Here is a 26841-nt window from a genome sequence, read left to right as displayed (position 1 = left end):
ACTTGTATTTAACATTGTACTTCAGGTCCTAATGAGAGCACATAGGCACTTAACTAATTAATGGCACAAATCAAAAAGAAAGAAATGAAACTAGTCACAGATGTCACAGTTTGGGGATCGGAAAGCTACTAGAACTACTTGAATTTAGCAAAATCACAGAATACAAGGTCAGTGGACAAACACCAACTTTATTTCTATATCCTAAGAATAAGCTATTAGAAGATGAAATTTCAAGGGCACCTGTGTGGCTCAGTGGTTGCATGTCTGCGGTGTCTGCGGTGGGCTCAGGGTGTGATCCCAGGGTCCCAGGATGGAGTCCTGCATCCGGCTCCCTGCAGGGAGCCTGTTTCTCCCTCTGCCTATGCCTCTGCCTCTGTGTGTGTGTCTCTCATGAATAAATAAAATCTTTTTAAAAAATGATGAAATTTCAAAATACGTATTATTTGTTCTAGCATCCAAAAACATGAAATACATAGGAATAAATTTAACAAGATATATGACTAACTTGTACACTAAAATCTTTAAAGCACTGCAAAGGACAATCTAAACAAATGGAAAGATCGTAACATGGTCATTGTTTGGATGACTCAAAATTGTGATGTCTTTCTCCTCAAATTGAACTATGCATTCAACAAGATCCCAATAAAAATGCCAGAAAGTTTCTTCATAGAAACTGTCAAGCTGATCCTAAAATTTATTTGAAAATCCAAAAAATTGGGGCACCTGGGTGGCTCAGTGGTTAAGTGTCTGCCTTTGACTCAGGTCATGATCCCAGGTCCTGGGATTGAGTCCTGCATTCGGCTCCACATGGAGCCTGCTTCTCCCTCTGCCTACGTCTCTGCCTCTCAAGGAAAGGAAAGGAAAGGAAAGGAAAGGAAAGGAAAGGGGAAAGGAAAGGGGAAAGGAAAGGGGAAAGGAAAGGGGAAAGGAAAGGGGAAAGGAAAGGGGAAAGGAAAGGGGAAAGGAAAGAGGAAAGGAAAGGAAAGGAAAGGAAAGGAAAGGAAAGGAAAGGAAGAAAGAAAAGAAATGCAAAAAATCTAGAATAGCCAAAACATTTTGAAATAGAAGAACAGAGTTGGAGAGCTCAACTACCTGATTTCAAGGTATACTGTAATGCTACAGTAATCAATACTATAGTGCTGGCACTAGGACAGACAAATCAACGGAAAAGAAAAAAAAAGTCCAGAAATAGACCAACATGTACATGCTTATTTGATTCTCCACAGAAGTGCCGAGGTATTTCAATAGAAAAAGGGTAGTCTTTACCATAAATGGTGCTAGAGAAACTGAGGATTAACTTGGGAGAAAAAAAGAAACAAACCTAGCCCCTTACCTAACACCACACACAAAAATTAACTTCAAATAGATCACAGATGTAAAAGTAAAAGCTCAAACCACAAGACTTCCAGAGGAAAACTTAGGAGAAAATTTTCACGGCCTTGGGTTAAGCAAAGATGTCAAATGCCAAAGCCATGCCCCATAAAAGGAAAAAAAAATGATTAGCCTTCATTAAATTTTAAAATTTCTCTCTTCAAAAGATACCACTCGAAAGTGAAAAGATAAGGGGCACCTGGGTGGCTGAGTGGGTTGAGCATCTGCCTTCAGCTCAGGTCATGATCCCAGGGTCCTGGGATGGAGGCCCAGGTAGGGGCTCCCCACTCAGTGGGGCCCCTGCTTCTCCCTCTCTCTCGCCCCTCTCCCCTGTCCATGTGCACATGTGCTCTATCTCTCAAATAAAAATCTTTAAAAATAATAAAATAAAAATGAAGAATAGACAAGCCATTGGCAGCAGTAAAAGAATATTTGTAATGCATATACATGACACAACACAGATATCCAAAGTGTATAGAGAATCCCTACAACTTAATAATAAACCAAAATAGCCCAATTTAAAAATGGACAAAGTATTTAAACAGGTATTTTGCAAAAGAAAGTACACAAATAACCAGTAAACACTTGAAAAGCTGGTCAACATTACTTGTCATCAAACACAAACACAGGAGATGTCACTGTATACATGTATATGTCCCCTGGAATGGCTATGATTTAGACAACTGGGGGATCCTTGGGTGGCTCAGCGGTTTAGTGCCTGCCTTCAGCCCAGAGCGTAATCCTAGAGTCACGGAATTGAGACCCGCATCGGGTTCCCTGCGTGGAGCCTGCTTCTCCCTCTGCCTGTGTCTCTGCCTCTCTCTCTTTCTCTCTTTGTCTCTCATGAATAAATAAATAAAATCTTTAAAAAGGAAAAAAAGAAGACTGACAATGCCAAGTGTTGATGAAGATGTATGGCAACTGGAATTTTCATTCACTGCTGGCAGAAATGCAAAATGGCACAGGAATTCAGAAAATAGTTTAACAGTTTCACATAAAGTTTAATATATCCAGCAGTTCTGCTCCTAGGTATTTATCAACGAAAAACTAAAACATATGTCCAAGCAAAGACTTGCTCTCTAATGTTCACAGCATTTTTATTCATAATACGTGTCTAAAACTGAAAACTACCCCAAATATCCATCAACGGGTGTATCGATCAGAGATGTATCCTAAGGAATTGGCTTCATGCAGTTATGAGGACTAGCTACAAGTCTGAAATCTGCAGGACAGGTCATCAGAAAAAGCAAACTGGAAGCTCTCTGGCAGGAGCTGAAGCTGCAGTCCACAAGCAGAACTTTTACAGGGAAACCTCAGTTCTGTCCTTAGAGGCCTACAACTGATTGGACCAAGCCCACCCACATTACTAAGAGTAATCTTTATATAAAGGCAGCTAGCTGGAGGGACGCCTGGGTGACTCAGCGGTTGAGCATCTGCCTTTGGCTCAGGGTGTGATATCTGGGTCCCCAGATCCAGCCCCACATCGAGCTCCCAGCAGAGACCCTTCTTCTTCCTCTGCCTGTGTCTCTGCCTCTCTGTGTGTGTCTTTCATGAATAAATAAAAATCTTAAAAAGAAAAAGGCAGCTGGTTGTAGGTGTCAATCACCTCTACAAAATGCCTTCATAGCCACATCATCATCAGTGTTTGACTGAATAAGTGGCTATGATAGCCTAGCCAAGGTGACACATGAAACTGACCAGCAGTGACTGGGTATACAAACTGTGGAATACTACTCCACAAGAAACACAAACTACTGACAGAAGTAACAGTATGGAAAAATAAGTCTCAAACAGTTTTGTACAACAAATAGGGCAGACGAAAAGACCCTGCAGGATTCTACTTATATGAAATTCTAGAACAGTCGATAATGATCCACAGTGTCAGAAAACAGGTGTTTGCCTGATGTCAATTAGGCATTAAGGTGAGGATATTGACTGCAAAGGGAAACAAAATTTAGGAGAGAGGTGGAAATTACAACTGGACTGTGGTGGTGGCTACGCAGGTATATACATTTGTAAAATTTTATCAAATGATGCATTTTTTAAGATTTTTTTTTGAAGACTTTATTCATTTATACATGAGAGGCAGAGAGAGAGAGAGAGAGAGAGAGAAGCAGGCTCCATGCAGGGAGCCGGATGTGGGACCCAGTCCCAAGACCCTGGGGTCACAGCCTGAGCTGAAGGCAGACACTCAACCACTGAGCCATCCAGGCGTCTCTAAGATTTTATTTTTATTTTAGATTTTTTTATTTATTTACTCATGAGAGACACAGAAGGAGAGGCAGAGACACAGGCAGAGGGAGAAGCAGTCTTCCCCAGGGGAGCCCGATGGGGGACTCGATCCTGCAACTCTGGGGTCCCATACTGAGCTGAAGGCAGAGGCTCAACCACTTAACCATCCACGCATTCCAAGATTTTATTTTTATAAGTAATCTCTACACCCAATGTGGGGTTTGAAACTACAGCCCTGAGATCAAGAGTCACTTGCTCCACTGACTGAGCCAGCCAGGCACCCCAAATTATACATTTTTTAAAATATTTTATTTATTCATGAGAGACACAGAGAGAGGCAGAGACACAGAGGGAGAAGCAGGCTCTCTGTGGGGAGCCTGATGCAGGACTCGATCCCAGGACCCTGGAATCATGACCTGAGCAGAAGAAGACAGATGCTCAACCACTGAGCCCCCCCCTCCCAGGTGCCCCAAATTATACACTTTAAACGAATGCATTTTGTATATAAATTATTTCTCAATAAAGTTGATGTGTTAAAAAGGGGGGGGAGGAGCTGATTCCTGCACAGCAGAAGCTCCAGTCAAGGTTCCAGAGACATATTTCTAGTTCCTATAGCACCATTTTGGGCAAAGACTATCATTTCCTTTTTTTTTTTTTTAAGATTTATTTATTTATTTATGAGAGAGAGAGAGAGGCAGAGACACAGGCAGAGGGAGAAGCAGGCTCCATGCAGGGAGCCCAATGTGGGACTTGATCTCGGGTCTTCAGGATCACACCCTGGGCGGAAGCCGGTGCTAAATCGCTGAGCCACCCGGGCTGCCCAAGACTATCATTTCCTTATTGAAAAGCATTGAGCGCTATATGTAGGTGCGAAGTTTCCTGGATGGGAGTGAAGGATGCAAGTGCAATGAGATCAACTATGCTTCATTTAAAGGAAAGAAGGAGGGAAAGAGGAAGGAAGGGAGGGAGGGAGGGAGGGAGGGAGGGAGGGAGGGATTAGAACTGAATCAGAGAGATCCCTGTTTTCTTCTGACTCGCAGAGATGTCACAGGAGGGAGACAGGGGGGATGTGGTCAGATGAAAACCCCCTCCCCCTCACCCCCCCACCCCACGCAAACATTTAATGCTCCGCTGTGCCCTGTGAGCTGCCCTTCAAGGGTGTCGGGTGGGGTATTCCTCACCCGCTGCCACGGCGGCCTCTGCTGACCAAACGCATTCGCCCTCTTGCTGGCCCCGGGAGAAACCCTCCTCCGGGAACAGGGCTCCTCCTCTCTGGGGACCGTGACCCTGGGGGTCCGGGCCTCCCGGCCTTGGAAAAGGCCCCCACCTAGGGGGGAGGGAGAGGGCAGGCCACCCACGCCGGGCAGCCTCACCCATCAGGCCTCGGCGAGTCCCCAGGGGCCGCGAACGAGGCGCTCGCAGCCGGGGCCTGGGGCAGCAGCAGCACCTTCACCTGCGAACCCGTTAGAAATGCGAAGCTCCCTGGGCGGCCCCAGCCCGCCGTGCCGAGCCCCGCGCAGGTGGGAGGGGCGGAGCTTCAGCGGCCGCAGGTGCGCGGGGCAGCCGGCGGGAAGGGCTGGGGAGCAGACTGCGGCAGGAGGGCCCCTCCTTTAAGGCTGGGAGGCGCCCCTGCCGCGCCCCGCGGGCCTCCTGACAGCCGACCCGACGCGGCCCCTTTCCAGCCCCGGCGACCTCGGCGCCCAGCGCCCCGCCTCCCGCCGGCCGGGGGCTCGGGATCCGGGGGGGGATGCGGGGCGAGCGGGGCTGGGGGCCCGGCTCTGCTCACCGCGGACGCCCCTCCCGCACAGCCGCCGCGCCCCCCGCGCCCCCCGCGCCCCCCGCGCCCCGCGCGCCCCCCGCGCCCCCCGCGCCCCGCGCCATGAACCTCAGCAGCAGCAGCAGCGCTGCCGAGAAGGCGCCCGCAGCCGTGCTCTGGGGTGAGCGAGGGCCCGGCTGCTCCCGAGCCGGGTGGGGGAGCGGGGCGGGGAGCCGGGGAGCCCCCTCCCCCTGAGCCGGCCCCCTCGCTCCTCTCCCTTCTCAGGCTGTGAGCTCAACCAGGAGAAGCGGACCTGGACGGTCAAACCCCAGAAGGAGGGCAAGCAGGACTCGAAGCTGTTGCTCTGTACGGTGGGTGCCGCGCACCCCCCCCCCCCCGCCCCCGGGAAGGGCGGCCGCCTGCAGCCCGAGGGGCCTGCACAGCTGCGGGGGGCGGGGGCAGGCGGACTCTCGGGGACCAGACCGCTCCGGTGGTGAGGGGGCCTGTCTTCAACCGCCCTCAGATTTGCTTGGGGGAGAAAGCCAAAGAAGAGATGAACCTGGTGGAAATCCTGCCCCCGGCCAGCCCGGACGACAAACAGGTCAAGCCCATCACCATCGCCTCGCTCCAGGCCTCCGTGCTACCCATGGTGAGCCTCTCCCCGCCGGCTTCGGGAGACTGCCCGCCCTGGGCACCTGCTCAGGCCTCACCCCCGGGGAGCGGATGGGCAGGCCCAGAGAGGGGGTGCAGGCCTCCTGCAGGGGGGCAGCGCTGCCAGAGAGGCCCTGTAGCCCATGAGCGAGAGCCCTGGGTTTGGAGGCAGAGAGCCCCACTTCCATCCCAGCCCACCCTTTCCTAGCTGCGTGACCTTGGGCAGGTCCACCGCTCTTCAGAATCACCTTTTTTTTTTTTAAGTTTTTGATGCTGGTGAGAGGACACTGTTGATGACTTCCATACTGATTGTCCATCCAGAAACTCTCTTATTTCTAATAATTTATCATGAGTTCTCTTTGCAAATCATCATTGTTAATGGCATTTTTGTGTGTCTTTTTTAATCTGACTATGCTGCCTAGGGTCTCCAGTATAATATCGGGTAAGATTATAACGGTAAATGTCCTTGTTTCATTCTTGGTGTGTGTGTGTGTGTGTGTGTGTGTGTGTGTGTGTGTGTATACACACATATATATCGTGTGTATATATATATCTTGATATATATATCATGTATATTTTTATAGCTTATTTATTTGAGAGTGTGTGAGCATGGTGGGGAGGGGCAGAGGGAGAGGAAGAAAAAATCTTAAGCAGACTTGGAGCTGGTGCAGGGCTGACCCTGAGATCATGACCTGAGCTGAAACCAAAAGTCTGCTGCCCAACTGAGCCACGCAGGTGCCACTCTATGTATATTTTGAAAGGAATGCTTCTAATGTTTCTCCACCATGTTTCTCCACATGTTTGGTAAGCCTAGTCCTGCTCTGCCTTTTAAAACTGGGATTTCTTCATTTTAATCGTAAATGGTTATCAAATGCTTTTCTATTCAGGTCACCATAAGCTCTTTTTTCTTTAACCTGTTAATGTGGTAAGTTATATTAATAGAATACTATTCAACCAACTTTGCATTCCTGACAAACACTACTTGATCATACTATAAATTTCTACATTTGCTTTGCTAATATATTAAAACTTATATTTAAAAAAAAACCTTATATACTCAGGAGTTTATAGGCCAACCACACTTATCTTATTTGAGTGTCAAGCGATACTAGCCTCTCGAACTAGGGGATGTAGTGTTCTCTCCTTCTATGTGGTGGAACAGTGAATGTGAGACCAATGTCCTCTGTCCCTAATCCGGGAGGTTTATCTGTAAAACTGCCCTCAAACCCTTTTTTCCCTTCTATCTATGAGATTTCCCTAGACCATTCCTTGCCAGGGTTTTAAAGACCATTTATGCAAATGAACACTCTGGTATTTATTTCTGCCACTCTCTTTCATGCTCCAAATCCTCTGTCCAACTCAATATATTTAATAGCTATCTAGGAGAGAACCCATACTTAACAAATCTAAATCCAAACTCTTGATTGTTATCTATAATCTCTTCCCCCACCCCCAAACCTGATCCTCTCCCAGGATATAATTGCTCTTCCAGTTAATCAGGACAAAAACTTCCTTCTCAAACACTGCATATCACCAGCAAATCCTGTTGGCTCTACCTTGAGAGTATACACCAGTCTGACCACCTCTCACCACCTCCCTTCTATACCCTGGTCTGGATGACCATTACCTCTTGCTCAATTTTATTGCAGGGCCTCCTATCTGGTCTACCTACCTCAACCCTTGGTTCCTTATAGTCTGTCTATTCCAGGGTTCGACAAACTGCAGGATTAAACCCAGCCCAATGCCTATTTTTGTAAATAAAGTATTATTGAAACACAGCCACACTCTTATGCCTGCTATTTTCCCTTGGTAACAGCAGAACTGAGTCATCTCCACAGAGACCGTATGGTTCATAAGCCTTAAATATGTATCAAATACAGAAAAAATTTCCCCAACCCCTGGTCTATTCTATGCACAGCTGCCAGAAGGATCCCTGTATTGTTTATTGTTTTGTTTTGTTTTTTAGCATTTAAGTGATCTCTACACCCAATGTGGGGCTCAAACTAAGACCTCAAGATCAAGAGTTATATATTCTTCGGACTGAACCGGCCAGGTACCCCTAGAAGGATCCTTTGAAAAGTCAGACCATGTTGCTTCTCTGCTAGAACAGTTAGGTCAGTGGTTTCCCATTTCACTTAGGATGAAATCCAAGATCATTTATGTTCTAGCCCGCAAAAACCTCTCTCAATTCCAACCTCTGCTACTCTCTGCTCCCTAACCCTGTTCAAACCACGCTGGCTTCCTTGCCTGTGCCTTGGAAATTCCAAACATACCCCCTCCTAGGAGTCTTGCATTTACTGTTCCCGTGCTAAGGACACACTTGCCTCCCACTTCAGTTCAACTTTATTCATATGTCCTCTCACTGAAGAAGTCTTCCCTGACTACAGACAGCACCCCCTCTTCCTATCCTTCCATAATCACTTTTCCTCCCCATGGGACCCGTCACTGGCTCAGTCTTCATATGTGCCTTGTCTTTCTCCCCAGCCAGGATATAAACTCTAAGACAGCAAAGACCGCCTATTTATTTATTGCTTTTGCCACACTACCTATGTAATAGTGTCTGGTATATTGGAGAAACTCAACATACAATTAGTGAATACAGAAGTGAACAAACCATATGTGACTGGTTTGATTTTATTTTTTATTTTTTGGTTTGATTTTAAACTATCGTCATTTCATAGTTTTAGGTCTCAATGTTTCCCTTTCTTTGAGTCAGTTCTTGGATCTGCTCTTTTGAGGTATAATTTATATATAATAAGATTCACCAATGCTAAGTATACCCCCTGATGCATTTGACAGATGTATGTAATTGTGTAGCTGCCATGACAATCAAGGTAGAGAAAATTTCCATTCCCCCCCCCCAAAAAAATTTCCTTATGCCTCTTTGCAGTCAGCCCTTTCCCCCTTCCACTGTCTCTGGCAACCAATGATCTACTACTTTCTGTCTCTATAGTTTCTAGAATTTCATTTCAACGGAATCACACAATGCGTAGTCTCTCGTACCCAGCTTTTTTCACTTAGCGTAACGCTTTTGAACTTCATCCATGCTGTTGGTGAAAGAATCACATGCTCCTTTTTTATATCTGAGTGATAATCTGTTCTACAGATACATATATACGTCGAGATTTATTCATTCACTTGTTAATGGATATTTGGGTAGTTTCTAGTTTTATACTACCATGAATAAAGACTGCTATGAGCATTTGAGTGTATTTGTAACCACATATGTATGTTTTCATTCCTCTGAAATTGAGTTAATTTCATTCCTCTGAATTGAGTAAATACCTAGCAGTAGAATTACAGGATCATACAGTCAGCCTATATTAAACTTTATTCCGCCTTCCCATCCTCTTGCATATGTTCGACTTTATACAAAACTGCCAAGCTATTTTCCAAATTACTATACCATTTTGCATTCCTACCAGCAACGTATGAAAATTCCGGTTGTTTCACATCCTTACCAACACTTTGCATTGTCAGTCTTAATTTTAGCCATTCCTGTGTGTGTGTGTGTGTGTGTGTGTGTGTGTGTGTATTGGCATCTCATTGTGGTTATTATTTACATTACTTCTTAGGGGTTTTTTGACTAAAAAAACCCTCTTTTGCAAAAAGCCTGTTTAGATATATTTCTCATTTTAAAATTGAGTTATTCTTATTAAGCTGTGGAAGTTCTTTATATACTTTGGATACAAGTCTTTTATCAAAACTATTTCAGGGGCGGCTGAGTGGCTTAGTCAGTTAAGGATCTGCCTTCAGCTCAGGTCAGGATCTCAGAGTCCTGGGATTGAGCCCCAGGGAGTCGTCTTCTCCCTCTATCCCTTCCCCCACTTGTGCTCTCTTCTCTCTCTCAAATAAAATCTTTAAAAATGTATTTATTTCATATATTTTCTCCTAGTACATGGCTTGCTTTTGCATTTCATAATCATTTTTTTGAGGGCCACAAGTTTTTAATTTTTATGAAGTCTAATTTAACATTTTTTTCCTCTTTTTTTTAAAAGATTTTATTTAGGGACATCTGGGGGGGCTCAGTGGTTGAGCGTCTGCCTTTGACTCACGTCATGATCCTGGGGTCCTGGGATCAAGTCCCACATCGGGCTCCCCACAGGGCACATGCTTCTCCCTCTATCTATGTTTCTGCCTCTCTCTCTGTGTCTCTCATGAATAAATAAAATCTTTTCCAAAAAAAAAAAAGATTTTAAGAGAGAGAGCGAGTGTGCACCTGTGCAAGTGCATGAGTGGGGAGAGGGAGAAGCAGACTCTGTACTGAGCAGGGAGCCTGCTGTGGGGCTGGATCCCAGGACCCTGAGATCATGACCTGAGCCAAAGGCAAAGAAAGGCTTAACTGGCTAAGTCACCCAGCCCCTGAAATTTTTTTCTCATATGGTTCGTGTGTGTGTGTGCGTGTGTGTGTGTGTGTGTGTGTGTCCTGAGAAATCATTGCCTAAACTAAGGTCAAAAATGTTTTTTCCTAAATTTTCTTCTAGGAGTACTATTGTTTAACTCTTAGAGTCAATGATCCATTTCTTTCTTTTCTTTCTTTCTTGATTTTACTTATTTATTCATGAGAGACAGAGAGAGACAGAGACCTAGGCAGAGGGAGAAACAGGCTCCCCTCTGGGAGCCCAATGTGGGACTTGATCCCAGGACTCCAGGATCACGACCTGAGCCAAGCTCAACCACTGAGCCACCCAGGTGCCCCCAATGATCCATTTCAAGATAATATTTTTTGCCTGATCTAAAGTAAGGATAGAGAAACAAGTTTAGCAAGTCGATATCCAGTGCTTTAGCACCACATTTTTTTTTTTTAAAGACTGTCCTTTCACTGTACAATTTTGTTGGGATTTTGGTACAAATCAGTTGCCCGCCTATGTATGCATATATTTCTATATTCTGTTCCACTGGTTTACTTTTTGCCTTTACTCTTATAACAGAGTGACTTAATTATTGTAGTTTTATAGTAAGTCTTAAAATTAGTGTGAGTCTTCCAACTTTGTAGTTCTTTTCCAAAATTGTGTTGGCAATGCTAGGTCCTGAGCATTTCCATAGAAATTTCAAAGTAGGTTTTCTTTACAAGTCAGTCTGTTGAGATTTTGAATGAGGTTGTATTGAGTCTATGGACTCCTTTGAGAGGAATTGGCATCTTAGCATTTTTGAGTCACTAATAACTGAACATATGTTTCTCTATTTATGTCTTTTACTTTTCATTCTAAGGTATGTCTTTAACTTTCCTATTATTTTGTAGATTTCAGGGAACTGGTCATGTACATACTTTGTAAAATCACCCCAACATTTGGGGTGCTATTGAAGACAGCATTAATGCATTTATTGAAAGATAATTCATGTGCCATAAGCTTCACCTGTGAAGGTCGACAATCAGATAGTTTTTAGTAAATTAAGGGTGGTGTAACCATCACAATCTAAGTTTAGAACGTTCTTGTCACCCCAAAAAGTAACCCCATACCTACTAGCAGTCACTCCCTACCCCCTACCCCTGCAGCACTAGGCCACCATTAATCTGTTTTCTGTCCCTCTAGATTGGCCTGTTCTGAGCAGTTCATATAAATGGAATCATAAAACATATGGTCTTTTGTGACTGCTTCTTTCACATAGCATAATGTTTTTAAGATTCATCTATGCTATAGCACACAACAGTACTTTCTTCTTATTGCCAAGTGATATCCATTGTATGAGCCACATTTCATTTATCCACTCAGCAGTTGATGGACATTTGTTTTATTTCTACCTTTTGGCTATTATGAATGCTGTTGTGAACATTCATGCACAAATTTCTGTATAACCTATGTTTTCATTGCTCTTGATCATGTACCTGGGAGTACAATTATTAGGTCACATGGTAGCTTTCCGTATATAACATTTTGAGCAACTGCCAGATTGTTTTCCAAAGCAGTCTCACCATTTTACAATCCTAACAGTGTGTGAGGATTCCGATTTTCCCACATCCTTTAAATACTTGTTATTGTCTGTAATTTTGATTAGTCGTTTTATTGGGTGTGAACTGGCAGTTCAATGTGGTTAATTTTTTTAAAAGATAATTATTTATTTATTTATTTATTTGTTTATTTATTTATTTGAGAGAGAGAGAGAGAGAGAGAGAGCAGGGGGAGGACCAGAGGGAGAAGGACAAGCAGACTCCACCCTGAGCAGGGAGCCTGATGCAGGGCTGGATCCCAGGACCCCAGATCATGACCTGAGCTGAAATCGAGAGTCAAACACTTAACCAACTGCAGCACCCAGGTGCCCCCAATGTGGTTTTGATTTGCTTTGCCTAATGACTCTTTTGATTGGTCATTTGTGTATCTTTTTCAGAGTATTGTCTCCTTAGGGGTTTATTCATTTTTTTTAATTGTGTTTGAGTTTGATATTTTAATATTGGTCTTTAAATCATAGTTTTTTTATATACTCTCCATACAAGCCTCTTATCAGACGATTTACAAATATTTTCTCCCATTTTCTGAGTTGTCTTCTCACTTTCTTGATGATGTCACTTGAAGCACAAAAGTTTTTAATTTTGATATAGTTCTATCTATATGTTTTGTTGCCTGTACTTCTGGTGTTGAATCTAAGAAACTGTCACCTAATCAAGGGTCATGAAAATTTGATTCAATATTTTCTTCGGGGAGTTTTATAGTTTTAATTCTTATCATTAAGTCTCTGGGCCATTTTGAGTTGTTTTTGTATATAGTATAAAGTATACAAATGGTCGGCTGACTGGTTGGCTCAGTTAAGCATCTGACTTCGGCTCAGGTCTTGGTCTCAGGATCCTGGGATCAAGCCCTGGGTTGGGCTCCCTGTTCAGCAGTGAGTCAGTTTCTCCCTCTCCCTCTGCCCCTACCCCTTCCCCTCCAATAGTGCTCACATCGTTGCTTGTTCTCTCTCAAATAAATTTTTTAAACGTTTAAAAATGAATAAATAAAACCTTTTTTTAAAAAAAGGAAGTACCCAAATGACATTTTAATTTTTCATTTTATCATTGTTCAGGAATAGTATAGTTATATAATTGTTTTTTGTCTTATCTGACCTTGCTAAACTTGCATATAAGTCCTAGCAGCTTTTTGTTGATTCTTTAGAATTTGTTATGGATTTATTCATGTCATCTGTAAATAAAGTCAGTTTAACTTCCTGCATTTCTTTTTCTTGCCTTCCCTCACTGATGAGGACTTCGAGTATAATGTTGAATAAAAGTGGTAACAGCAGGTCTATCCTTGCCTTCTTCCAGCCTTTTACCATTAAGACAGATGAAGGATTTTTATAGATGTCCTATATGAGGATGAGGATGTTGCCTTCTAATTCTAATTCCCTGAGCTATTTTATCATGAATGGATGTCAAGTTTTGTCCAAGAATTCTTTTCTACATCTATTGAGGTTATTTTTTTCCTTTACCCTGTTATGTGGCAAATTACATGTATTGATTTTTCAATTTTTATTTATTTTCATTTTAGTTTAGTTTTTTTTTTTATTTTAAGTATGCTCTATGCCTAACATGGGGCTTGCACTCACAATCTATCGGTAAGTAAAAAGATAATACATCATGACCGAATGAGATTTATCCCAAGAAGTTAGGTACAGTTTTATGTATTGCTGAGTTCCATTTGCTAATATTTTGTTACAGATATTTGTGTTGGGGTGCCTGGCTGGCTCAGTCAGTAGAGCATGTGACTCTTGATCTCAGAGTTGTTAGTTCAAGCCCTGTGTTGGGTTTAGAGATTGCTTAAAATCTTTGAAAAAAATATTTGTGTCTATATTTATGAGCAACATTGGACTGTAATTTTCTTGTCATTTTTTGTTTCTGTCTGATTTTAGTATTAGGGAATACCGGCCCCATAAAACGAGAAGGAGGATATCCTCTTCTGTTGTTTTTTTTAAAGATTTTATTTATTTATTCATGAGAGACACACAGGGGCAGAGACATAGGTGGAAGGAGAAGCAGGCTCCCCACAAGGAGCCTGATATGGGACTCGATCCTGGATCCCGGGATCATGCCCTGAGTCGAAGGCAGAGACACTCAACTGCTAAGCCACCCAGGCGTCCCCCTCTTCTGTTTTCTTAAACCATTCATGTAACTTTGGTATTATTTTTTTCTTAAATGTTTTGGTAGAACTCATGTGAAGCAAGCTGGTTAAAACTACAAGTTAAATTTCTTTACTAGAGCTAGACAATTTGGTTTTTTTTTTTTTTCTTAAGAGAGCTTTATGTCTTTCAAGCAAATTTTCCATTTTGTCCAAGCTGTCAAATTCATTGGCATAGTTGTCCATAATATTCCCTTCCTCTTCCGTAAAGTTCGTAGTAGACTCTATTCTTTTGTTTTAAATATTAGTAATTTGTGCCTTCTCTCCCTTTTCATTGTACAGTCTGCTTACAGGTTTAATATATTTATCCATCTTTTCAGGAACCTGCTTTCAATCTCACCTTTTCTTTATTGTTTATTCACTTTTGTATTTTATTGATCTCTGTTCTTTCCTTTCTTATATCTGGGTTTTTTTAAAGATTTTATTTATTTATTCATTAGAGACACACAGAAGCAGAGACACAGGCAGAGGGAGAAGCAGGCTCCATGCAGGAAGCCCGATGCGGGACTCAATCCCGGGTCTCCAGGATCATGCCCTGGGCCAAAGGCAGGCACTAAACCGCTGCGCCACCCAGGGATCCCCTTCTGGGTTTTATTTAAGATTTTATTTATTTATTCATGAGAGACAGAGAGAGGCAAAGACATAGGCAGAGGGAGAAGCAGTCTCCCTACAGGGAGCCCAATGTGGGACTCGATCCCAGGACCCCTGGATCATGATCCCGAGCAAGCGCTCAACCACTGAGCCACCCAGTACCCCCGATTTGGGTTTTAATTTCCTCTTTTTCTAGTTTTTCAAGGCAGAATCTTACATTATTGATTTTTTTTTTTTTAGGCCTTTATTCTTTTTCTGGTACAACCATTTCATGCTCTGATTTCCTTCTAAGCACCTTTCTGACTTCATCCCACAAATGTTGATAAGTACAGTTTTCATTTTCATTTCATTTAAATTATTTCATAGTTTTCTTCTTTAGCCGCTGGGGTGTTTAGAAATATGTATGCTTTTAAATTGCCAAATAGGAATCTTTAAAGATTCTTTTATTGATTTCTAGTTTGTCTCATTGTGGTCTGGAAAATATTCAATCCTGTGTTAATATTTTACTCACGATCTTGAGGTCAAGACATGAGCTAAGATCAAGAGTAAAATGTTTAACTGACTGAGCCACCCAGATGCCCCTTAAGTTTTATTTATTTTAATAACCTTTACACTCAACATGAGGCTTGAAATCACGACCCTGAGATCAAGAGTCACAGACTCTTCTGACTGAGCCACCCAGGTGCCTCTAATAGTCTATATTCTAAAGAGAATAGAAATTAGAATAAAATGTTGTTATATTTACCATTTCTGCTACTCTTCATTCCTTTGTGTAGAACTCTAGGTTGACTTTTTTTCTCTTCAACACTTAAGAACATTGCTCCATTACCTTCTAGCTTGCTTAATTTGGAGAAGTCTACTAGTATCCTTGTCTTCATTCCTCTGTATGTAATGTCCTTTTTCCCCCTCTGGCTGCATTAAGATTTTATCCTTAACACTGGTTTTGAGCAATTTATAAAATGCCTTGAGGTTCATTGTTTTCATCAAATTTGGAAATTTTTGGCCATTATTTATGCAAACATTTTTTTTTCTGTTCTCCACTTCTCTCCATTGGAGAGTCCAATTACAGCTTATTGTGTTCAGACCTACATATTTTGTCTCCCTAATCTATCAACTTCCAAAATAAATGTGTTAAAATTCCCTATTGTGATTGTGGATTTTCAGTGGATTCCCCTTATAATTTTATTGTTTACTTTGTGTTTATTTTTCAATTGAAAAATTTTTTCAATAATTGTAGATTTACATATAGCTGTAAGAAATAATAGAGAGAGGGATGCCTGGATGGCTCAGTGGTTGAGTGCCTGCCTTCGGCTCAGGGCATGGTCCCGGAATCCCAGGATTGAGTCCCACATCGGGCTCCTTGCCTGGAGCCTGCTTCTACCCTCTGCCTATGTTTCTGCCTCTTTCTCAGTGCCTCTCACGAATAAATAAATACAATCTTTAAAAAAAAAAAAAAAAGAAAGAAATAGATCCCTGTATATTTGCCCAGTTTTCCCCAAGTAACATTTTGTAAAACTGTAACATTGTTGCAGTATATGACATTCAATGTAATATAGCATCAAAAACGAGGATATTGACATTGATACAATCAGGCCATCTTGTTCAATACAATTTCATCACCTAAATTCATATATTTAGCACCACTGTGGGAAACAACAGAGATCCCTCATATCTCCCTTTTATAACCACACCCACCTCCCTTCTGGGTCCTGTTCTATCCCTAACCCCTGGCAACTACCATCTAGAAATAGTAACTTTGTTCTGAAACTTTGTTCTAGAAATAGTATCATACATATGGAACTTTTTTGGAACAGGCTTTTTTTTTTTTCCAGTGTAATCTGGAGTTTCATCCAAATTGTTGTGTATATTCTTTTTTTTTTTTTTTTAGGATCTTATTTATTTATTTATTTATTTATTTATTTATTTATTTATTTTTGAAAGAGAGCATGAGTAGGGGAGGGGGGTAGAGGGAGAAGCAAACTCCCAGCTGAGCAGGGAGCCAGATGCGGGACTTGATCCCTGGACCCTGGGATCATCACCCAAGCCAAAGGCAGAGCCTTAACCAACTGAGCCACCCAGGCATCCTGTGTATTCTTTTTTTTTTTTAATTTATTTATTCATGAGAGATACAGAAAGAGAAGGAGGCAGAGACACAGGCAGAGGAAGAAGCAGGCTCCATGCACCGGGAGCCCGACGTGGGATTCGATCTCAGGTCTCCAGGATCACGCCCTGGGCCAAAGGCAGGCGCCAAACCGCTGCGCCACCCAGGGATCCCATGTGTATTCTTTTTATTGCTAAGTCTTATTCCATGTTATCACTGTACCACAGTTCAACCATTCATCCCTGGGAAAACTGAGCTGATTCTACTCTGGGGCTGTTATGAAAAAAGCTGCTATAAACATTTGTGTAGAAAATTTTATATAAGCATAAGTTTTCCTTTCTCTGGGATAAATTCCCAGGAGTACAATTGCTGGGTCATATGGTGGTTTCATGCTTTCTTTTTAAAATGCCCAACTGTTTTCTAAAGTGGCTGTACCATTTTACATTTCTACCAGTAATGCATGAGTGATTGCCTTTTTCTGCATCCTCACCAACCTTTAATGCTGTCACTATTTGGTTTTTAGCCATTCTAAAATGTGCGCAGTGACATCTCATAGTGCCTTTAAGTTTCATTTCCCTAGTGGCCAATGATGCCGATCATCTTGTCATGTGTCTATTTGCCATCTGTGTAGTCAGTAAAATGTCTGTTTATGTCTTTTGCCTGTTTTTTACTTGGGTTGTTTTGTGCCTGTTGGGTTTTGCTAATTCTTTATAGATTCTAAACACTAGTCATTTGTCAAACCTATGGTTTGTAAATATTTTCTCTCCAGTCAGTTCCTTGTCTTCTTATCCTTTTCCAATGAACCTTTATGGAACAAAAAATTTTAATTTTGATGAGGCCCATCTTATCAGTTTTCCTTTTATGATTTTTGGTTTTAAGCCTAAGAACTCTTTGACCGTTCCAGGACCACAAAGATTTTCTATGTTTTTTGTTTTTTTTTTTTCTGTCCAGAAGTCTTATTGTTTTATGTTTTACATTTAAATCCGTGATCTGGGGCAGCCCAGATGGTTAAGCGGTTAGCGCTGCCTTCAGCCCAGGGCGTGATCCTGGAGACCCGGGATCGAGTCCCACGTTGGGCTCCCTGCATGGAGCCTGCTTCTCCCTCTGCCTGTGTCTTTGCCCCTCTCTCTCTGTGTCTCTCATGGATGAATAAATTTTTAAAAGTCTTAAAAAAAATAAATCCATGATCTGTTTAGAGTTAATTGTTGTGTAAGTTGTGAGGTTTAGGTCAGATTTCACTTCTTTGCCTCTGGACATCCAGTTGCTCTGGCACCATTTGTTGAACAAGCTGTCCTCCCTCCCTTTAACTAATTGTGCACCTGCATCAAAAATCGGTTGCTCACGTTTGTGTGGATCTATTTCTAGGTATTCTGTTTTATTGATCTTTGTGTCTCTCCTTCCAATACTGTAGTCTTGATACTGCAGCTATATTCTTACGTTAGACTATGTCGTTGGTGCATATGATTTACACAATTATCTTTTTGATAAACTAACATTAGTTCTTTGTTCCTGAAATGCTTAGTGGATTAGAGCTTACATCATCTGTTATTAGTTTTCCAGTTTTCTCTTAATATTCATTTTCCTCTATTCTTTAGTAATGGAATTCATGACTTTTAGCGGGCCACAGGCTACTGAGAATAAGGCATGGCCATGAAGGTCTGGCCAGTGGAATGTAAGCAGAAGTGGTAAAGTATCCTTAAAGAGAGTTTTTATTTTTAAAGATTTTATTTATTTATTCATGAGAGACAGAGAGAGAGGCAGACATACAGGCAGAGGGAGAAGCAGGCTGTCTGCAGGAACCTGATGTGGGACTCAATCCCAGACCCTGGGATCATGCCCTGAGTCAAAGGCAGATGCGCAACCACTGAGCCATCCAGGCATGCCTTAAAGAGAGATCTTGTGATCATTTTTATCCTTTCCTCCTTGCTGCTAGCTGGAATATGGATGTGATGGGTACAATGTTTGCAGCCATCCTGGCCCAGAAGGTGGAAGGCCATGTATTAAAGATGGTGGAGGGGGATCCCTGGGTGGCGCAGCGGTTTAGCGCCTGCCTTTGGCCCAGGGCGCGATCCTGGAGTCCCGGGATCGAGTCCCACATCAGTCTCCCGGCATGGAGCCTGCTTCTCCCTCCTCCTGTGTCTCTGCTTCTCTCTCTCTCTCTCTGTCTATCATAAATAAAATTAAATTTTTTTTAAAAAAAGATGGTGGAGTAACACAATACAAAGAGCCTGGATCCCTGGTGATTGAAGAGCAGTATACCCACAGCTGACCATTTATCTCCAGATTTAGTTTATGTGACAAGGAAACGAGCTTCTATGTTGTATAAGCCCCTGGTATTGAGTTTTCTGCTGCTTGTTACCAAACCTAATCCTAACGAATACAACTAACTTCATTTTTGTAAGGACTCTGTTTTTTCCTTAGCAGTTTTAGGTATACAATAAAGTTGAGATGAAGGTACATACAAAGAGTTCCCATATGCCACCTACCCCCACGCATACACAGCCTCCTCCATTTCCAGCATCCCACACCAGATGGTACAACTAGCTTCATTTTTGTTTTAAATAGGTATGCTTGCAATCACAGAGACCCAACTACAGGGACTCAAAAACATTCAGGATTCATTTCTGTCTTGGATAGAAGATATACAGAGATAAAGTACAAGGCCGGTAAGCTGGCTCCATGGTCACCAAAGACTTGGTCTTCTCTTTCTCTTCTTGGTTCAAAACTTCCATCCTCAAGATTGTCCTAAAGTCCGAGAAGGCTGCTGTAGCTCCAGCTCTCACTTTTGCATTTAGAGTAATCAGCAAGAAGAAACAGGGGGAGACCAAAGGGACTTTACTAGGTTCTCTGTCTCCCTCTTCTAGAGTCTTCACACAAGCACCACCCACCAAATTCTGCCTACAACTCATTGGTCCAGAAATTAATAACACAGCCACAGCCAACTGTGTATCCCCCAGTACAGGAAACCGGGATGCAGTCTTCATGGGTGCAGTATTTGAATAATATCAGGGCATAGTTATTATGGAAAAAGGAAAGAATAGATATTGGATAAGCCATGAGAAGTTTCTGCCACACCTGGTACATATGCTTTCATATCTTTTCTTCAACATTTCTGTGTGCTTATATTTTAGGTATGTATCTTATAAGCAGTAAGTAGCTATGTTTTGTTTTAATCCATCTGGCCAATATAGTCTGCTTATGTTTACTGTGATACTAATATACTTGGATTTGTTTGTAACCTGTACTTTGTGCTTCTACATTCCTTGCTTTTTCATGTATTGTTTTTCTTTTTTCTCCTTTTTCTTTTAGTAGGTAAAGGTTTCTTTTCCCCTACTCTACTAGTTTGGAAGCTGTTGAATCTCCTTCTGATTTTTATTGGTTCTCCTTAATTTTTTAACAATCATGCATGATCAGTCTAAAATTAATATTTTATTCTTGCCCCCCAAATAATCCAGGGAGATTTTCCAGTTACCCTCTTCTTAACTTATATGTTGTTATCATGAAATGTCTTAGCTTCAGCTTGTTTTTCTTTTCTTTTTTTAAGATTTTATTTATTTATTGAGACACAGAGAGAGGCAGAGACACAGGCAGAGGGAGAAGCAGGCTCCATGCAGGGAACCCGACGTGGGACTTGATCCCAGACCTCCAGGACCGGGCTGTAGGCGGCGCTAAACCGCTGTGCCACCGGGGCTGCCCCAGCTTCAGCTTGTTTTAAACCCACTCCATACTTGTCATTAACTAGAATGATTTTATTTCACAGTAATGCTTACTTTTTCTTTGTTGACCAAGGTGCTTGCTCATCACTGCTGCTTGTATCCATTTCTTTTCTCTCCATGTAATTGTCCTCTTTTTAGAAAAACTTTATTTAAATTCAGTTTAGTTAACATATAGTGTATTATTAGTTTCAGAGGTAAAATTTAGTAATTCTTCAGTTGCATACAACACTCAGTGCTCATCACATCCTGTGCCCTCCTTCACCTAGTGCCCTCCTTCACCATCACATCCTGTGCCCCTGCCCATCACCTAGTTACCCATCCCCCACACACACCTCCCCTCCAGCAACTCTCAGTCTGTTCCCTAGAGTTAAGATTCTCTTATAGTTTGCCTCTCTCTCTGTTTTATCTTAATTTATTTTTCCTTCCCTTTCTCTATGTTCACCTGTTTTGTTTCTTAAATTCCACATGAGTGAAATCATATTGTATTTGTCTTTCTCTGTCTTATTTCACTCTAGTTCCATCCACATCATTGCAAATAGCAAGCTTCCATTGTTTTTGAGGACTGAGTAATATTCGTGTGTGTGTGTGTGTGTGTGTATAAATATCTTTATCCATTCATCTGTCTGTCGATGGACATCTGGGCTCTTTCCATCATTTGGCCATTGTGGACATTGTTGCTCTAAACATTGGGGTGCAACTGCCCCTTCAAATCGTATATTTGTATCCTTTGGATAAATACTTAGTAGAGTAATTGCTGGGTCATAGGATAGTTCTATTTTTAACTTTTTGAGGAAACTCCATACTGTTTTCCAGAGTGGCTGTGTAATTGTCATCTTTTTGAGACTCCATTGAGTAGGTCTGGGAGGAGTGAACTTTTTTGGGCTTTGCCTGGAAATATCTTTATTTTACCCTCATTCCTTCATGGTTAGTTTGGCTATGATAATTCCACGTACAGAGGTAGTTTCCCTCAGAACTTTGATGATTCTATTCTTCTAGCTTCTGATATTGCTGTGGAAACCCTCTGTCATCTGGTTATTGTCCCTTTTTGGGAAATCTGTCTTTCCCAAAGACAGATTTTAAGTTATTTTAAGATTAACTCTTTGTGGGCAGCCTGGGTGGTGCAGCGCTTTGCCGCCGCTGCAGCCTGGGGTGTGATACTAGAGACCCGGCATCGAGTCCCACGGCTCCCTGCATGAGCCTGCTTCTCCCTCTGCCTGTGTCTCTGCCTCTCTCTCTGTCTCTCTGTATCTCTGTCTCTCTCTCTCTCTCTGAATAAATTTAAAAATCTAAAAAAAAAAAAAAAAGATTAACTCTTTGTTTTTGCTACCCTCCATTTCACAATGGGATGTTCAGGTGTACATTTATTTTTATTCATCTGTTCAGGACTTAGGTTTCCTGGACATGAGAATCTGTGTCCTTGATTGTTTCCAGAAGCTCTTGGTTATCACTTTGAATATTGACTCCATTGTTTCTCATCCCTTGCTGTGACTAGATGCATGTTGGATCTGCTCATTCTGTCCTCCATACCTCTCAGCTTCTCTCCCATATTTTGTCCATCTGTCTTCTGGGCTGCATACTGGGCAGCTTCTTCAAAGCGTGATCCCAATTCCCTGGCCTTTGCTTTAGCTGGTTTATTCAGCTTTCTAACCATCTGTTCAGTCTAGAAGCTGCATTTGGTTCTTTTTATTTCTCAAACTACCTATTCTTATGGTTCTGATTCCTACTTTTGTTTATTTGATTTTCATCAGCCTGATTTCATAATTGTTCAGGCTGTTATTCCTTTTACCTCACGTTCTTGCTTGTGCTGGTCTGGGGTCATTTTTGTCCCTTCTGCTCACTCTAGCAGGATTGTGTCTTGTCATTTTAGATGGGGAGTTGTCTTCAGGGTCTTGTTTTTTTACCCTGAAAGAATACCATGGGAAGATAATTGACAGTGCCCCAAGAAAATAGTTTCATGTCGGTGTCTGTCCTTGGCCCCAGGAATGTCATCATCAGCTTGGGATTTTTTTTTTTTTTAGCTTGGGATTTTAGACCAGCTTCTTGACTGGGTAGTCCTCACCAAGTGAATTCAAACTTTGTGTGAGAGGTACAGCCATGGGCTTTTAAGTTCTCGCAGGTTTAGTTTCTCTTCTTTTATCACCCTTGCATTTCTTTGCTACCTTCCTTCATTGGGGTGGGGGGTGGGGATGCCTAGTAGGTTGCTTTGGAATTCTCTGGCTCCCTACCCTTACCCTGAACATGGAGCTTTTAAGTGAGGTGCAACCCTTGGAGGGTCCTAGCTTCCACACAACAGCTCCTGACAGTGCTCCTCTCTTGAGCCCGGGCCCTGCCCCCTGTCTCTGAGAGTGTGTCTAAACTCCAGGCCAGAGCTGTTTTCAGGGGCATTTCCTCCCAGCTGCTACAGCAACAGGCCTAGTGCATGGTGCCCTACTTCCTGGATCATGGGACCACTTTCCTCTGTCTTACTTGTCAGCCATGCAATAAACACATTGGAGTGCATTCTATCCAGCATCTCTAAGTGTTGATGGCTGCAGTTTCAATTCTCGTTTATCTCCTTCCTGTATGAGCCCAAAATTCTAAATTAATCTCCCTAAGCTTCAGCTCCCTCCTCTGTAAAGTCATGGCACCTCCATTGCAGGATTGCTATGAAGGGTTAGGTGAATAAGGTAGGTGCTTAGCATTGGGCCTGGTACACAGTAGGAAGTCAATAAATAGGAGTATCATCATTGATACTCTAGGACATTTGGAAAGTTTGGAGAAGTATAAAGAAAAGAAATATCGTACCATCCACTGAAAATTATGGTCCACACTTAATAGAAGTCTAACTTTATTTGTATGTATATCCATGCACTACTCGTACTGTTCATATCACTTTGTGTCTGCTTTTCTCATTTGTTAGGTGTCTTATTCAGGTTGGTTGCTGTAACAAAATACCATAGACTAAGTGGCTTAAACAACAAACAATAAAAAAACATTTATTTTGTCACAGTTCTGGAGGCCGGAAGTCTGAGACCAGAGCGCCAGCATGGTTAGATTTTGCAGCTGGCTGGCGGCTCTATCTCTTCTCACTTGGCAGAGAGACACAGGGAACTCTCTGGTCTTTACAAGGGCACTAATCCCATCATGAGGGCCCAGCTCTCATGACCTCATCAAATCCTAATTACCTCTCAAAGGCCCCAGCTCCAGATATCCTCAGGCTGGAGGTTAGGGCTTCATCTAAGAACCTGGGGACACAATTCAGTCTGTGGCAATCAGACCTCACTAACAGCTGCGCCTCAGCTTGGAAGCCCGCCTGTGATCTATAATAACGGGGTTATCAGATTCACATTATTCTCCGACAGGATCCACCTCGACAGGAAGGGCCAGGGATAACCTCAGTGGTCCAGAGAACCTGTACAGTGTGTGTACTCGGGGTTTGGGAATACATTCTGAGTGTTTCCGCCAGAGACCTGCCCCCCCTCCCCTCCCTGCAGCTGCCGGGGCTGAGTGAGTCCATCTTCTCTTCTCTGTCCTTGTCCCTCCCTTCTTCCCTCCCCCTGCAGGTTGTCATGATGGGATTGGAGCTTTCTCTTCCAGTTACTTTCCAGCTCCGGGCTGGCTCTGGACCTGTGTTCCTCAGTGGCCAGGAATGTTACAGTAAGTGGGACCTTGGACCCGGGGAAGGTCTCAGAGTACAATGCCTAGCACAGGGCCAAGGAGGGAACAGAACAGGTACCCTAGAACTAGAGAGATTCTTGAATCATTAGTAAAAATCCCCAAAGGCAATATGATTGCCAGTAGTCTGGACTGGAAGTCCTCCTTTACCTTCCTGCTTCTATGGGCTGCAGTCCCCTTGCCTGTAACACGGGGGCAGGGCTATACTTGGTTTCATCTTCAAAGAACAGTTGTGAGGAATAAATAGGATATTCAGGAAAAAGCAGTTTGCATGATGCCTAGTACTAGCCCGCACTTAGAATGTTAGCTGCTGTGAGGGGCACCTACCTGGGTGGCTCAGTGGTGACCGTCTGCCTTTGGCTTGGGTTGTGATCCCAAGGTGTTGGGCTTCCCGCAGGGAGCCTGCTTCTCCCTCTGCCTGTGTCTCTACCTCTCTCTGTGTGTCTCTCATGAATAAATAAATAAAATCTTTTTAAAAAAATGTTAGCTGCCATGAAGCATGAAGCTGGAGGAGTAATATGGCTCCCAACAAACCACTGTGCTATTGACTCTTTCATACCCTTCTCTGTCCAATTGCGCCTCTTTCATCAGAGTACTGTCCTATCCCAAAACCCTGGCAGGCTCTACTTCCCTTTGGATGAGATCTGAATTCCTTGGCTACTGTTTTGGGTTCCTCCCTTTGCTGGCACATCCCATCCGCCCTCACCATCCTGACTCCTTCCCAGCCAGAGCCGCAGCTGGCCACTTCCCCTACCTTCGTCTGCACACCCCCAAGCTTTCTGGGGTTCTGGGCCCCTCAACCCCCTTACCCTTCATTTTGGCAGAGAAGTCAGAAAGGGTCCATAGGAGGCGGCAGGTGCTGGCTTCCCTGGGGCAGCTCTGAGAGCAAGACCCAGGGCGGACCAGGAGCTAGGCAGAGAGCTGTAGCTCCACGGCCCTGCCCCCTTTCCATGCCAGTAAACACTGCAGACGTATCCTGGGAGGAAGTGGAGGAAGACCCCGAGGAGGAGGAGGAAGAGGAGGAGGAAAGTCACAGTGATGAGGTTGATGATGACGACGATGACGACGATGATGTAGATGTGTCCCTAGAGGAGACCCCTGTTAAACAAGTCAAGAGGCTGGCGTCCCAGAAGCAGACAAGTGTTGCCAAGGTGAGGGAAGGGACCCCCAGAGGCTCCTCAGAAACCTGGGCCAGCCCTGCCGAGTGGAGTGTGCCTGAGTGTGTGAAGCCTGGACAGGACCGGCCAGGGGCGTCTGCTCAGCCCTGGGCCCACCCTAACCCCCTGACCCTCTAACCCTCCCAATAACGCTTGTGTTTGGTTCCCAGAAAAAAAGGATGGAAAAAGAAGAGGAGGCAGTGAGGTAACTCTTTCCATCTACTAACTTGGCCGACACCTTGTAGCGGGGGTGTATGGGGCTACAAAGAGCCTGGCGTGTGTGCACACGGGTATGAGTGCCCAGGTGTGCTTCCACTGCTGGCTGGCATGACCTTTTTTGAAAAGCATTAAAATATTCTTACCTTCTGCCCTAATTCCACTTATGGCACTTCCTTCCGAAGGATGCCGTCCAAAATAGGGGTAAAATGATATGCACTAAGAAACTTATCACTGCATTATTCAAGTAATGGTGAAAAATGGAAGTATTCTAAATATCTACCAATATAGTAGTTGATGGAGCCATGTCACATGTTCCCAATGGAATGGGACATAATGCCTATGAGAACATGGCATCCTGGAAAGTGCTTATAGAATTTTTTAAAAAACAGGATCTTAAGTCATTTTCATGTTGCTTCACATGTTTTTAGAAGAAAACAAAACAAAAAGCCCTCAAAGGAAACACACCAAAATGTTAGAACTGGTAGGAAGTAGAGAAAATAAGTAATTTAATCCCCATTTGCTGTATTTTGTGCAATGTAGTTAAACATTACTTTTGCCATGAAAAAGACTTATTTGTGATCAGTAAAAGAAAGCAGATGGAAGCCTGAGAAGAAAAGGACATCTTGTTTAAAACAAAGAGTGAAATTAATTAATTAATTAATTAATTAAAACAGAGAGCGGTCCCGGGCAGGTGACAGGTGGGGAGGTGAATTCTGCAGCTTCCAGCTCCCCAGGCCACAACCCCCTGCTCTCAGCATGAGCATTAGGAGGGTCTGGGCTACTGGGGTCCGGCTGAGCTCTCTCTCTTTCTCACCCTCATCCCCTGTCCCTGCCCCACCCCACCCCCTTCCAGACCCAGGCTTAAAGACCAGAGTCCTGTGAAAAAGGTGAGTATCAGAAGAAGGGGGCCTGGTCCTGGGGCCCAGGGGGAAGGGAGAGTGGGACACTGGCGCCCTCCTTTCTATCCATAGGCCAAACCCACACTCAAACCTAAAAAGCCAGGATCCAAGAAATGAGGAGCCAGGAGTGGCCTGGCTGCAGCGACCCAGGGCGAGCTGGCTAGCTGTGACCCCAGGTCTCCCCCACCCAGCCTCTCTCCACCTGAGTCTGAATGGGATGGAGCTGCTGAGGCCAACACGAGAGGCCCTCGCCCCAACTCTCAAGTGTTCAGCGGGACCGGGAGCTCCAACCTCAGGGCCATTAATAAAGTTTGCTTTGCCAGGACCTTGTTTCTGCCATCTGTTCCCAGGGGCCGGCCCTCGTGCAGTCTGGCTGCAGCGAGCCCGCGTTCCCGGTAGAGGGCGGC

The 26841-nt window shown here is 43.4% G+C and overlaps 1 protein-coding gene across 3 annotated transcripts; it reads left to right on the top strand.

Annotated features, from left to right (window-relative positions):
* Positions 1–5412: 5412 nt before the first annotated feature.
* On the top strand, positions 5413–26759 carry NPM2 (nucleophosmin/nucleoplasmin 2). Of its 3 annotated transcripts, XM_077868930.1 has the most exons (8): positions 5415–5540; positions 5645–5730; positions 5883–6008; positions 24048–24141; positions 25117–25310; positions 25487–25521; positions 26389–26422; positions 26507–26759. In XM_077868930.1, the coding sequence occupies exons 1-8, from the start codon at positions 5483–5485 to the stop codon at positions 26549–26551; spliced, it is 672 nt and encodes a 223-aa protein (XP_077725056.1). In that variant the 5' UTR covers positions 5415–5482; the 3' UTR covers positions 26552–26759. The 3 variants fall into 3 exon arrangements, with proteins under 3 accessions (XP_077725054.1, XP_077725056.1, XP_077725055.1); XM_077868929.1 differs by lacking the exon at positions 25487–25521 and having other exon boundaries at positions 5418–5540; XM_077868928.1 differs by lacking the exons at positions 26389–26422; positions 26507–26759 and having other exon boundaries at positions 5413–5540; positions 25120–25310; positions 25487–26382.
* Positions 26760–26841: the final 82 nt, after the last annotated feature.

This window comes from Canis aureus, chromosome 24, assembly GCF_053574225.1.
Source record: "Canis aureus isolate CA01 chromosome 24, VMU_Caureus_v.1.0, whole genome shotgun sequence".
Lineage (NCBI taxonomy): Eukaryota > Metazoa > Chordata > Mammalia > Carnivora > Canidae > Canis > Canis aureus.
This window is presented reverse-complemented; position numbering and strand designations above follow the sequence as displayed.

Coding starts and splice junctions, on each gene's coding strand:
- NPM2 (XM_077868930.1), top strand. CDS start 5,483: ATGAACCTCAGCAGCAGCAGCAGCGCTGCCGAGAAGGCGCCCGCAGCC. Junction 6,009..24,047: donor AGGCCTCCGTGCTACCCATG/GTGAGCCTCTCC, acceptor CTCCCCCTGCAG/GTTGTCATGATGGGATTGGA. Junction 25,522..26,388: donor AAAGAAGAGGAGGCAGTGAG/GTAACTCTTTCC, acceptor ACCCCCTTCCAG/ACCCAGGCTTAAAGACCAGA.